Source organism: Pocillopora damicornis, chromosome 7 (assembly GCF_964200805.1).
Source record: "Pocillopora damicornis chromosome 7, jaPocDami1.2, whole genome shotgun sequence".
In the NCBI taxonomy this organism is placed as follows: Eukaryota; Metazoa; Cnidaria; class Anthozoa; order Scleractinia; family Pocilloporidae; genus Pocillopora; species Pocillopora damicornis.
The window spans coordinates 21,166,328-21,180,721 of NC_142676.1; the positions used below are offsets into that span (position 1 = coordinate 21,166,328).

At 38.0% G+C, this 14,394-nt stretch overlaps 2 protein-coding genes across 2 annotated transcripts; both read left to right on the plus strand.

The window, feature by feature from the left end:
- The first annotated feature begins 1,071 nt into the window (after positions 1 to 1,071).
- LOC113677573 (beta-1 adrenergic receptor) lies at positions 1,072 to 3,624 on the plus strand. The gene has a single exon (XM_089211303.1). It carries the CDS (start codon positions 2,058 to 2,060, stop codon positions 3,222 to 3,224), a length of 1,167 nt encoding a protein of 388 aa, XP_089067429.1. The 5' UTR covers positions 1,072 to 2,057; the 3' UTR covers positions 3,225 to 3,624.
- A 434-nt stretch (positions 3,625 to 4,058) lies between these two features.
- Positions 4,059 to 14,355, plus strand: LOC113677546 (acidic fibroblast growth factor intracellular-binding protein). Its single transcript, XM_089211307.1, has 11 exons — positions 4,059 to 4,306; positions 4,984 to 5,182; positions 5,419 to 5,545; positions 6,614 to 6,717; positions 7,462 to 7,518; positions 7,793 to 7,881; positions 9,927 to 10,032; positions 10,300 to 10,369; positions 11,486 to 11,572; positions 12,612 to 12,712; positions 13,421 to 14,355. Exons 1-11 carry the CDS (start codon positions 4,225 to 4,227, stop codon positions 13,503 to 13,505), a joined length of 1,107 nt encoding a protein of 368 aa, XP_089067433.1. The 5' UTR covers positions 4,059 to 4,224; the 3' UTR covers positions 13,506 to 14,355.
- The last annotated feature ends 39 nt before the right edge of the window (positions 14,356 to 14,394 follow it).

A 14,394-nucleotide genomic window follows, 5' to 3' on the forward strand; every position in this document is an offset into this window, starting at 1 on the left:
AGTGTTCTTAGCTGCGAGGATCTCTTAATTTCATCTCTCCACCGCAGTGCAAATATATGAATTTTCATATATCTAAAATCTTCATTGGAACTAAATTCATTCATTAACCCTTTAACACGATACTTCTCCCTATAATAGCCTTACATTATCCAGCAAAGGGCAAATGAGAATACCAAACTTATCAGTTAGAAGTTGTCATCTTGATCTGACACCAAATTCTCCTAACGTATTTACAAGGAATCGTATAAAAGCTGGGGAGAGAATTAACAATCAGATCTTGAGAGTTAAAGGGTTAAAGACATGAAAAGACAAACATTTTAGTTAAACCCTTTATTTCCCATGTGTGACCAAGACAGAATTTCTCCATACAATATCAATACAAAAAGTGATAAGAATTCAGAGAAATATCAACAGGGAGTTATTAGTTGATTTAATACCAAATTCTCCAAACTAACATTATAAGAATTGTGCAGCCGACAGTAAGGAGAATTACTAATGAGATCTTGGGGTGAAAGGGTTCATTAACTTCAAGTGAGGGGTGACTTAGATTAAAACGTGGTATTTATCATAAACCAATTACACTGCAGTATGAATTTTTAAATTTTTTGTTGCTTCCCACAATTCCCTTCTTTCATCAAAGCAGAAGACAAGATTAAGTCTAAACTCGAGCCAAGTGGCCCATAAGGCACTAGGACTTATTCCAGACTCCGAAGCATAAAAGCATAAGGTATTACTTCTCTATCAATCTCCCAGGGAAAGATGCCAGAACGCTTGTCCACAGCAGGTTTTCCCCTTATGTTTTTCAGGCTTCCCGCCTCGCCGGCTGTACTCATTTATACTCCTTGGTAAAGAAAGGCGCAGTTACAGGGAAGTTTAGGGTACCTCGTCTTTCTCTAAAAACGTAACTTCGACTTTTTAAGAAATGTATTTCAGAGGCCAACGTTTTGAATTCACCTTCTGAGTCTGCGGTCTAATTGGATTATTTGGGTCACATTAAGAGAGCGAAGCCAATGAAAATTCTTTCCAGTGTTTTGCTTTTATTTTTCTGTAATATTTCATTTTTTTTTTCACACTAGTAAAGGCAGTTACTGAGGTTAACATGTGAAGGTTTTTAAAGGAGGCTCAACGCATGCGTCAAAGCTTAATTTCTCCGCCCTATATAATTAAAAAATAACGAGTGCGCTCCTCGTGTAGTCTCATATGGTGTTGGTGTCCAATCGCTTTTGAGGAGCTTCCTTAAACCTCAAGCAAAAAGAACTGTTTCAAATTAAGAATAACTTTTCTAAGGTCAAAAATTAGATTCAATATCTTTTCGTGACTTTCATGGATGTTTTTAACCACAACTTGAGCTGAAATCAATCATAAATTCCAAAGAAAACAAAAGGGCTTCGTGAAATAACTGACCCCAAGCGAAAATCTGGCTCGCCATTGATTTACGACTTTTATGCTTGAATGCAACTCTCTGTGGGTTTATTGTTTTAGATGATGGGCAAGACAAAAGCGTATAAATGACGTCTACAAATAACTTACATGCAATAAAGATATCTGTCGGTACACATTCACCTGCTGGGAAAAGAATCTGATGAACGGAGTACCGCTGGCGTGACTACCACTATTCATTTAACGAGATATTTGAAGGTACTGCAAGGAAGTGATTCTAGTTTACGTGTGTTGGAAGAACGCTAGAGCCACGGTCCAAAAGAATGTTAAGAATTGAATGATTGAAAAGCTCAGTCTTTGGTTCAAGTTGAACTCTTTGTCAGACCCTATACGATTGCCATCAGTTACTCAAGCGAGTCTTAGAATTTGACAAATGACTGTCATAATGCTCCACTCGAGACGCAGCGATGTGAAGATGTGAAGTGGGTTGTTTTGTCAGCTGCGTTGTAATTAATGTAGTCGGAAAAAACTAAGTCAAGACTGCGCAGAAACCCTGTAAATTTACGAAGAGCTCCAATATGATCTTTGAAGTATCTCTATTTTCATGGAAACAGTGTTCCACTAACGTTCACACGTAGGTGAGCAAGATCGAGGAGATACTGCAAAGCTGGATAACCATGAATACAACTTTACACCTGGGTTCTCTGGCAAATATTTCAACTGTCGCACCTTCAGAACTAGCCAGTCCGACTTCCGCGTGGTTTTCTGAAAATGGCAAGTTTATTACGACTGCTGAGTTTGTCGTAAGTGTACTGTTTTACTGCTGCGTGTTCCTCGCAATCCTTGTGGGAAACGTGCTAGTAATTTTGGCCTACGAGAGGAACTGGAGACTTCAAACTACCACAAACACTTTCATAATTGGTCTAGCTGTGTCGGATCTATTGGTTGGGTTCGTCTCAATCCCCTTTTGGTTGTATGTCTACAGCTGCCATTACTTGGACGTTACACTACATCCCGTTGGATACGAAATGTACATCACATTCGACGTGTTCATCGGATGTGCGTCGATCTTTCAACTTACTGCCATCAGTATAGAGAGATGCATCGCCATCGTCTGGCCGATCAGACACCGAGCCCTTCGCGAAGGGATCTTTCATGCGATGATTCTTGCCGCGTGGGGTTGTTCTGCGGTCATGGCTGGATTGTACCCGGTCCAATTGAAGCATTGGGAAGGGGGCTATACGGCATTTATCTTCTCTACTTGCTTCATTGGACCATTAATCGTCATGTCTGTAGTTTATTTCTTAATCTATGAGACAGCAAGGGACTCGAGGTCCAGGGTACACGCCGCAAGAGCAGCCCCCACAATACACAGAGAAATTCGTGTTGCGGGAACAGTGGCGCTTGTTACTGGAGTATTTATGATCGCGTGGTTCCCATTCTTTGTCGTCACTGTGGTTGCTACATACGATTTGGAGCGCTTACCCGAACCACCTGGACTCTTCCGACTTATAGCCTTCGTCAAGGCCTTGCATTACATAAACTCGGCTCTAAATCCAATCCTGTATGGCTGCCGGAATCCAGAGATGAGGAAGACTATGCTCAATGTAGTGCGCCAATGCTATCCGCTCAGATCTCGTGAGCAGAGGTATCCATCTAGGCTGCAGGCGATGCTAGATCCTCGACGTACACGAGAGTTCTTACCCGGTACCTCGTTGGCAGTTCAGTGGCCTGACGAAAGACGAAGCACACCGATCATTGGCAACAACACTACTACAACGGTGGTTTCATTCGTTAATCGAGATGGGTATGTGGAGTCAAGGCCAACAAGCGTACATCAATAAATTTTATTATTGATCACTTTTTAATGCAATGCTCTCTCATGAAAATATATTTTTTAGATGAACTTGCATTCGTTGGTGCCGATTAGCTGACAATGCTGAAGAATCCCCCAAAAATTTTTAAGCAATGTTAGCGTGACAGTGTGTGAAAATGTAATTAACCCGCGGTAAATCGATAAGTTTAATTTTGTTTAATTCAACGTTAAAATGCAATGGATAAAAAATAAGATAATTACATATTATGTTTGCAGTCAATATGGCAAAACTTTCCTCGCTTGATTTGTATTTTGATCAGAGTTAAAATGATAATTTTAAACTTTTGCCAATAATGTCTTCAAAGGAGCAGGTTCTCATAATAAGCATCCATATGCGCTTGTACATAAATAAAGGACATGAAAGTCACCATCCTAAAAGCGGTTTTATATAATAAGGTTTAAGAAAGTAAATCGAGACAACCATATATGCCTCCAGGCTCAGTTCACTTATTAGTGGGTAGCATGGGGGGCAAAGGGAAGGGGGGGGGAGGATGGGGGTAGAAGGAGGAAGTGTTCTGATCCCATCTCGCGCAAAAATTTTAGAAAAATTAATGCGTCACGTGTACTTTAAACAGTATTTCACGCGTGATCAATTTAAAAGGGAAAACATCAAATCTCATCTTACCTTGCTCTTCTGAAAAATTAACACATCAAGTATTAATCTCGCGTTACCTATAAACCTTTGTCACCCGGCCTCTAATTATTCTAATTTCTCCGCAACCCCCCCCCCCCCCCCCCCCCAGCCGAAAAGACTTGCCTCCCTTATTTGGTGTCTCTTACACAAATGAACTTGTCTTATTTTAAGACCACTGGCCAAGATACACACGCTGTAAAAATTCAACATGGCAAAATGGAATAGTAACGTGAGGCATATTGAGCAGAAATAACGCGTTTCTGGCGCTTGCTAAGACAGAGTGCTGATTTAACAATCTAGATAAAGCTCGTCACTCGTTACTTATAGGAAAAGAATGGAGAACATAGATGTGTTTATCATGGATCCAACTTTTATTGACCTCCTAGTGTATGACCTTTGGTTGCAAGGATTCTCTGGTTAGTAGCTGTCAATAAATCCAAAAGCAATCTATTTGTTATTTGAAAATAAATGAAATCTAATGTTACTCACTTTATTCTTCTATTATTCCACATTATAAGAAAAATAGTTTTCGCTATATCTGGCGGCTTGTATATGTTACCCAAGGGCCACAAGTTTAAATCGTTGTCACTAATTCTAATTACTGTTGACTGTTACCATCATAAAATAAAGTCTTGCTTACGTATTAAGGGTTCTTTAATTTCGTCTTCAGTGTAACGTTTTTCAATATTTATTATTTTTTTTTGCAAAAAAGTCCCTGTTCCATTTGCATCGTGACTGATCACCAAATTTTGACCGAAAATACATTCCAGAAGGCCTTTATCCGATCTTGTTGATGCATTTAACACGATGTATTTGACCCATCTTCGAACAGTACATTGGGTCTACAAACAAATGGGTATTGTTTGGTTTCTAACATTATAGAGAACTGCTTTAAAGTCTTTGGTAAGATTTCTGCACAGCCCCTTGCTAATTGTTTAACAAAGCTAAGGTCACAAAGTTATTCTGTTGTTTTTGCCATTGTTTTCTTTATCCAAGAACTGTATGGATAATGAAGTATGAGGTTGTATGGTATTCTTTCTGCAGAGTCCTCTTCATGACAGCCAAATAAATACATATTTTTCTCTCCCATTAGAAAATGAAGCAGCTCAAAGGAGAAAATGTGATGAGAAATTCAAGAATTTTGGGGCATCTCATGCCATCATCACAAGCGACACTCAGGATCAGTTTCGACTGTTCTACATGCTGGAACGTTTTCTTCAATCTCCTCCAATGCTTGCCAAGCAAATGTTATTGCAAATATCTCCAGATGTTCAAGATATATTAATTGAAAGGCACGTAACACCCATTTTTTGTTGATAGATATTCAACTTTCTTGATCTGAATGATCAAATATTACATTCATCTTTTCAGGGGGTATACACATTTCTCTTGTTAACTAGCACAGAGAATTGAGGTTTTTATCAGGTATTTATTTTTATAGGGGTTTCAATAGCAACAGCTTTTGATGCACTGGATACTCCTTTGTAGTCTGACATGAGATATCATTATACATGTTTATTGTTAACAGGTATTATCAGTTTGACAAGGAGGTAGTAAGGGAACTCTTAGGAAAAAAACTCACTGGACGCGTGCGCAAAGACTTGGACGATGTCAGTGAGAAGACAAATATCCCCTTGAAGAGTTGTCGCCGACAGGTGAGTTGTTGACTCAACTTTTTTGTGTAAACTTAATGTGAAATAATTAAATTACATTCACCTTGGATCTTAACTTTGATATGTACTGATGATGATAAGGGAAAAGTATGCAATGTTGGCGGCATTGTAAAGTGGTCTAAGGCACTGATTTTATTTTTAATCTGCAAAAGCCGAGGACTTAAGTCTTCCTCTCTGATAGCTAAAATTCTGCAAGCTGAGTTTTTTCATATAGCTAGACCTTATCATGGTTTCTGTACCATAAATCAACTAGAAGCATTGGTACCCCCTCCCTCTCTCCCACCCTTGATGAGAAGCTGGCCCAATCGCATGTTGCCCCCATTAATTTCATTAGCTTTCCCACACAGTTCAATAGTACCCATTAACACTCCTGGGTTGTCAGAGGCATTGGGATAATAAATTGTCATGTCCAGGAGCATAGCACAATGACCCTGCTATGTCTTGAATATAGACCTGTTAACCAGCAGTCCAGCATGTTAACTGTCAAGCCTCTGTTTCTCCACTGGTGCATATGTGAATGCCTTGTTCTTCACATTTGGAACTTCAACCCATTTGCTAAACTATATTAAAAAGCCAAATATCTTACAGTTACTAGGTGGTATTGTTTAAAATTTACATCAACTACTCACTCTAATTGTTTATTTGATGTCATCAAATGGGAAGATAGGCCAATGCATGTGAATCTGTATGGAATTATTTGATTATTTTTCTATCTTTTCTTTTTAAATTATCCTTATTTTATGTTAAAGTTCACACGGCAACCAAGTGGACAATCAAACATGGTTTGATGCTACTCTGGTTTACAGATTTAATGAATGTAACCGAAGAAGTTACAATTTATAGACCCAACGTTTTGACGCTCCTGTCTAGTGCCTCTATCAGGGGTGGTAAAGGGTGATAAAGGCACTAGACAGGAGTGTCGAAACACTGGGTCTATGAATTATAACTTCTTCGGTTACATTCATTAAATCTGTAAACCAGAGTAGCATCAAACCATGTCTGATTGTCCTTATTTATTACCAATCTGATTCATGTAGGTGTATTTTCTAGTTTGACAATGTCAAAAATGTACTCAGAGCAATTGAAGAGATGGAAGGAGGAGGCCTTACAGACACTGTAAAGAAATTGTTTCTTCTTTCAGATCCATTGGCAAGGTAAATGTAAAACAATTACATACTCAGGTAAATACACAATGATTATAAAAATTACAGTATTATTTTGCAACAAATGATGTTGCTGGGCATGTCCATCCCCCAATTCCTGTGTACTTTATACAGTAGGATGAATTACACTTACACAAGCATTTTCATTGGTTGTTATTTATGATCTTTCGGAAGACACAGATACATTGATCACATCACCATAAACAAATTTTTTCCTTTTCATCTTGTACAACAAATAGATTCCTTGTTGCCGTAGGTGTGTACAGTCATTGTAACAAATCACAGATGATGTCATAATGTGCTCAAAACTTGACTGCACCTTGTGAGCAACTTTTTTGTTCTTACCACATTTTGATGTCATCTGTTTTTACTGAACAGACATACAGACACATGGAATCTACCATTTGTTAAATATACACAATTTTACTGTATAATGTATATATTCCTGCAGCCAGAGAATATCTGGACAAACAAACTTTCCCATCCCCTGGGATGTTGCTGTTTAAGGTTTATGTCTTTACAAGGGCTTATATTTTTCAGCCTCAATTGACAAAAGGCAATGCTCAACTGCTCTGTATATCTTAATTTGCTTGTGTTTTCTTTATTGAAGGAAAATTTCTCAGTAGAGAAAACCTTTTTTGCCCTCAAGGGTTTCCCTTTGGTTTGAGATTCTTTCAAATGTGCATTATTTTACAAATGGGTCATTTAACTGTCTTTACTTTCGTCTTTTAACAGACAATATGCTTGTATCTGCTTCATGGCCATCAACAAAATTGAAACAGGAAAGAAAAGGTTGGTGTACAGGAATGACATGTCAAGTGACAACTTAAGGTGGTGAAGATTGAATTCAGAACACCATGGAATACAACATTATTATGATTGTTGTAATTTAAAAATCTTCTTTCCTGCTAATGTACAGATTGTCATAAAATAAAAATTTTGGGCCCAGGTAAGAAACAATGTCATTTATCCTTTTAACTCCCAGAAGTGACCAACATGTAACTCCTCCCTATAGAGAGATGGCAGTACGCCTCTGAATATGAAGAAATTTCTTCTCACTTGACAGGCTTTCCTACCTTTCATTTGATGACCTTGTATTCTGTGCAGAGCAGATGTTAGATCACTGGACAGTTGGATCAGTAGAAGGCTCCACTGGTCAGTGTCTTTGAAAATTGCTGACAAAAATTTTTGTTTACTTAAATTGTTTCAAATGGATTAAATATCAGTTGATAATTTATGAAAGATAGAGGTGAACTTTGTCAACACTAACCTTACTTTTGACCCTTGAACTCTCATGGGTGACCAAGATGGAATTTCTCCCTGCAAAATCATTACAGTGTCAATCAGACAGGTAATGAGAATAAGGAAAAATATCAATTGGGGGATTAGTAGTTGATCCCATGCCAAATTCTCCAAACTAACATGGTAAGAATTGTGTGGTAGGTAGTAAGGAGAATTAGAAATGAAATCTTAGGTAAAAGGGTTTACTGTAGGATTATGAGAGACCCAGGGCCAAAAATTAGATTTTTTATTTCCTCTTACCTTTTGCTTTTTGTGTGTGCTTTTTATCTATTTTCTTTATTCTTTTCATTATTTAGTTATTTTTATTTATTTGTTTACTCACACTTTTTCATTAGAATTGTGCTATTTGCGAGAAAACCCTTTTAAACAAGAAAAAATGTAAAAAAGTAACAGCTAATAACAATTTAATTATTTTTATTAAATTATTTATTTGCCTGCCTTTTTTCAATGAAATTGTACTACTTACTAGAAAACTCCCCAAAGCAATAAAAAAGTAACTGTGATAGAAGAATAAATAAAAAGAAACAAATGGAAAGTAAAGTTGATTTAATAACAACAGAGGTTATTCTCTTTATATAAATATTTTACTGTTGTTGTTTGAGTAAACAGGGCCTTTTTTAGAACATCATTTTAGATCAATCAGTGTCAGTTTAAAGTGCTAATGATGGAATTTGAAAAGCATATTAACCAACCTTGTTTAAGATTTAATGGCTTAATCTATTTTTTTCATTTGACTGCTTTTTATTTCACTTGTGCATTGATATAATGATTTATTTGTCCTGTTTTGTTCCACTGCTTTCTCTCTCATTAATTAACCTACAAGTACTAACAAAGCTTTAGATTAATTTTTAATTTATCACTAACCATTCACAGAATCATGTCTACAACCTTTGTTCAAGGTCGTCATCTGTAAGCATTTTTATATTTTGAAGAATTACAAAATTTTTCTACTTCTTAAGTTCTGCCATTTGCCAGAATTCCTAGAATGTGTGACGACAGTAAACCAGCTTTGATTTAAGTGAATGTAAGACAGGTAGTTTGATTTATTAATCAGATTGTAAGGCATGACTAGTGCTTTTAGGTACTTAAAAACTTTTTTCCTGAAGTTTTTACTTTGTATTTTATAACAAGGAGGCAAAAGGATTATGTCTCCTTAGCAATCTCATCCATCTTGGAAACCTCAGAGTTGTGGTAGAATAATTATCAACATGTATTTAACAAAGAGGATGATCATTTAAATGCAAAGGAAAAAATTAATGAGATAAATGTTAATTAAACTTTTTTTCAATACTAACATTGATTTACTTGAACACAAAACCACTGAAAGCCAAAAACTTTGTTACAATGTGCAGTAATTGCAATAACCGATAAATTTGTTTTTGTTTTTTGTATTTCACCTGAATTTATTTGCTACAAGATTTAATTAGGAAATTAGAAAACAATTTATTTTTGCAAAACTGTACATGCAATTTTTCATTCTTTTCTAATTGATATTGATGCGTTTGTGCCTCCAGTCAGTTATTATCCAATTACCATTTTGTTGTGCAGAAATTTTTGTGCTTTCTAATAAGGTTACTGATTTTACCCTTGAAGTAACTTTTCTGCCACTCATGGCACACATTTCACTGTTTCCCTTGAGCTGAGGTAGGGATATCATTATATGATTTGCTGCCCCCTCACAGGGTGGTGGGTGGGGAGAGGGGAACTAGTGTCATCTTTCAATGTCACTGAGAGAGGATGTGGCTCAAAGGTACCCCACCCTCAACTGATTGGGACATAGTACTCAGGGAGGGGGGGGGGGGAGGAAGGGTTACCTTTTTAATTACTAGCTGTATAAGTGGCTATCATTGGGATGCCAAAACCTCTAACTTAAACATTCATGATTTATTTGTGTTCAGCTGATGTTGGAGATACAGGTGCAGAGTTTGACAGAGGTTTCCTACAGGAGTTGAGAGACCTGAAGGTGTTTGTGAATGATAAAGAGATTGTGGATGAGCACAGAAGGTTTGTTTGACAACTTTGTACAAAATTTGCAGTTGCCTTTTTTTTTCAAGAAAGTTGCTTTAAGTCTCACAGGGTAATGGTTTACAAGATGGACCTCAAACAATTCTAACTGCCAGAACTGAAAACTTTACTGTTTTTCTCAGTTTTTGAAATACTGGAACAACATCAGTTTGAGTAGAATTACAACTGATAAAATTTTTGAAATTTCATGAATTTCAATAATTTTGTGCACTTAGTTATAATAGGGAAATGTTTTGTTTGTTTCAGCTTGGTTTGCAATGATATAGCTAAGCGGTTTACCAAAAAGTTGGCCAAGTCTGTGGAGAACAATTTCAAGGTACTTTGCTAGATTTCTTTTTAAAGTGTGCATCTCTACAATGGTAAAAATATGTTTTATTATCAGTGTTGCCATTACTCACCACCACTTTTGAAGTGGCATTTGAGCATCCCTTCGTCATTAGGGATTCAGCTGGAACGTTTCCTCGCCAGCGGCTAAGTATGAGGCCTGGAGCGAACCGAGTCGGTAAGAGGTCTGCTAAGAGTCTGGTAACTAGCGTCGGACCCGAAGCAGACCTCGAAGATTTGTTTTCAATCTTCCCGCGGGCGGAGAGATTCGCGTCCTGCAGCCCCTTGATCAGCTTGCTGATAAACATTTATCCCTTGTGTGGAGAGAGAGGGACATTGTGTGGATAGAGTATCTAGCCTTTGAATACAAGGCCATGATCAGACCAATTAATAAAGGGGGTTAGTCTCTAAAGAAACGGTGGTGCTGCATTGGTGGAAGAGTACAACAAGGTCATTCAGTATTGTCAACTGAGTTGATAACGTAAATTGGCCACCGTAAAGACTTTCAAAGCTGACGTTTCGGCCAGCATTTAATGACTAATGACTTATGACTAAGCCAGCATTTTAAATGAGGCATCACCATAAGGGTTACATGTAGCGTACAGCATTAAATGAGCCAATGGAAATTCCTAATTTAAATTTATGCACATTTCCTCTTCATTCTCCCAGAATGGGTATTTCAGTGTTGATGAAATCAATTTAACATCACTTGTGATTGCTGCAATCCGATTGGCTTCTAGCAGTGACTTAAGTAGTTAATCACAAAGTAACCAATCAGATTTCAGAATTCTTAATCACATTATTATTATTTTTTTTTATTTTCGTTTGCTATTGGATCAGTGAACTATCGGCTCTCACCAATATCCTGTTTTTAGGCGACTAAATTGTGCGATTTAAAAAAATAGATTTAGTAATGTGAGAATTGAACTTTTGTTTCGTGCAATTTTTAGTCAGAAATCTCACTTATTAATTCTTCTGATAAACCTCATTACCTGGCTTATGTTCAATGCGCATGTCACTTTCTCACTTTTTCTTCATACACACTGTACCTCTCTCTACACTGTATGTATATTTACCTTATATATTTTCTGTCTCTGTTTCTCTATAGAATCTCTGTCGAGGTCTCCTAACTATTGCCGCCGGTCTTATCCACAGTAAAGAAGTCAAGGATGTTTTAAGTGACTTTGTAGAAAAGGTATTGTACAAATAAAATATATTAAAGTTCACACGGCAACCAGGTGGACAATCAGACATGGTTTAATGCTACTCTGGTTTATACAGAGTAGCATCAAACCATGTCAGGTATTGTACAAATTGTAGCCGAAGTTGTGGATTTGAAACGACTTTGCGAGACATTTATGACAAGTGCGAACAGCCTTACTGAAAGGAAAATTGTCAAAATCAAACGCATCTAGGTAAATGTAAAGTAAAATCCAATTCATTCCCACGCCGCCAGAGTATATTCCGTAGTGCACCTGGATGTAACGCCAGTCCATCGCCAATTACTCTCTCCCCCCCCCCCCCTTCTCCCCTCTTTCTCCTTGAAATTCCGACAAGTTTCCGCGCCTTTACTGTTGCCAGTTTTGTTAATATTATTAACCCTTCAACTCCCATAAGTGACCAAGACAGAATTTCTCCCGTCAATATCAATACGATATCAACCAGATAAGTGATAAGAATGAAGAGATATATCAATTTGGGGATAATAAGTTGTTCCAATACTAAATTCTCTGAACTAACATTATAAGAATTGTGTGGTTGACGGTAAGGAGAATTACAAATTTGATCTGGAAGTTAAAGGGTTTATATACACGCGAGTGACGAGGGACATTGTTGGACTGTTGCGAATTAAATATGTAAAGGAAAAAAATAACAAAAAAACAGTTTGGAATGAAGCTGCGGTGATTTCACGGGCAACTCTTTGTGGACTGTTTTTCCGGATTGAAATTATCAACTGGATTTATTTTTAGTTATGTGTGTGTGTGCGTGTGCGTGCGTGCGCATGCGTGTGCGTGTGCGTGTGCGTGTGTGTGCGCGTGCACGCTTGAGTGTGGAGGGAGAAAAGGTGTATTAGCAAGGACGAACTAACTACTAACTCAAGCCAGCGGTGACGTCAGTTCCAAACCCAGGGCACAGCTCTCATCATGATTCCATGGTTCTGCTCCCCAGAACGTCTTTTTTAGGTTTTTTTGGTTTTTTTAAATATATTTTTTGTTTTATTTTTCTTCATGTAGTTCATTGAATCGTGCAAGCAGCAAGAGTGGGATGCGAATGAGACGGACATTTTCCTCGGCTCTTTGGTGGATACCTGCGGCAAATTGGATTCTTTACATAGGTAGGTAAACTATATGAACGCTGAATGTTGAAAAATAAAATATTATTGTTCTCTACACCATAGAAGCTCTCAAGAGAATATCTACTGTACGCGATGAGTGCAGGCGCAAATCGAATGGGCGTTTACCAGAGAGCCTTCTGCGGGATGAAAGACGCAACCATCTTCGGACTTGGTTTCAATCATTTGTGTTACATAAAAGTAACACGCCACCTCAGGCACCTTTTGAGAACGAGGAAAAATGTTTTAAAACACTCCGGGTAAAATTGCAGATCTATGTACAGGGGAACTGTCTCGTGACCAAAGCGACCCTTGAAGTATCCGCGCTACCTTGTCTCTGTAAAAAAGAAAGTAGTCATTCGTCAGAAGGAAACTTTGATGCAAACTCATATGCGTGTATTTTTTTATGTGTGTGTGTGTTGCGCATGCAAAACGTGAGAATTCCACGCTTGTAATGCGCATGTAATGCTGCGATACACGAGAGCCTTGCTGTAAAAGATAGCTTGGGTAGACAAACACGGAAGGGGTGAGACGAAGCAAAAAGAGAACGAAAATAAATAAGAGTGAAGAGGATATTTAACATGGATTTATATCAATGACATTGATAAATTGGCAAGATTTTGTTTAGACACATACACACTATTTGACAGCTCTTTTGACAATGCTTATTTTTAAGTTATTTGATCGTAATCTTGGCTCTTTACTCTACAGAAGTAACTTGGAACGCTTGATTCCAGTGTATTCACGTTACATGACCGTCTGCCAGAAGTGCATCGTGAGAATGTACCACGACTGAACGAAAACTTCGACATCTCAGAATGCAGCAGGGCAAAATACGTCCAGCTCCTTCCTACGGCTCAAGGAAACCTGACATGCAAGCACTTAAAAATGGAACTGCGAGGACAGAGTGAAGGAGGAATGAATTCTGAATGAAGAGAGCCACAACTGCTGTGCCTAATGGGAGACATGTTTTGATTGAATAATAGTCAACTTCCTGTCACAAATTCAGCCATTACAGCCAGGAAGAAATCTTCGGGATTTTAACCGAAAAACCCGGCATCCATAGCAATTTATGGTCATGATGAGATCCGCTCCTGAATAAGTTGCAGCCAATTAGAGAAGTGCTTAGAAAGAGGTGCAGTGCCCAGATGTAGTTCGGGGGCTCAGATTTTAGTCGTGATTTCCAACCGCTGACCGGGAAATAAGCCCAGACTCCTCCCTTAAAAAGAGGGGATTCTTTTCGAGTGGATTGAAGAAAAGAAACGGCGAAGATAGAGCCTAGTGGATACAGTCAGACTAGACTACGAGAAAGAAGTTCCTCCCTTTTGGCGAGGTCTGTCACGCGAGTCCAAATAATCAGCGGCAGACTCGCGCGACTGACTTCTCCGAAAAGGGGAGACTGTTGTTAGTCTCAAACCGGACTAAGAGATCAAGCAATAATAAGTGATCTCTTACCCCGTTTATTTGTTTAGTTTTGTCCTCAAGTTAGGTTACAATTTCAAGGACATGAAGGGAGGACATGTATCCTAATTTTCGATTTGTCGCTCGCTGCCGAAGCCCGCTATCCCACCTAGTTTATACTGAGGAGTAATGAGTTATATATTAAGGATCACGGCTAACTAAAAATAAAATGATTAGAAGTGAAACAACTCGTTGCAAAAAAAAATGGCTGTGCTTAAGCCTGC

Coding starts and splice junctions, on each gene's coding strand:
- LOC113677573 (XM_089211303.1), top strand. CDS start 2,058: ATGAATACAACTTTACACCTGGGTTCTCTGGCAAATATTTCAACTGTC.
- LOC113677546 (XM_089211307.1), top strand. CDS start 4,225: ATGGAGAACATAGATGTGTTTATCATGGATCCAACTTTTATTGACCTC. Junction 5,183..5,418: donor CAAGATATATTAATTGAAAG/GCACGTAACACC, acceptor TATTGTTAACAG/GTATTATCAGTTTGACAAGG. Junction 6,718..7,461: donor CTTTCAGATCCATTGGCAAG/GTAAATGTAAAA, acceptor GTCTTTTAACAG/ACAATATGCTTGTATCTGCT.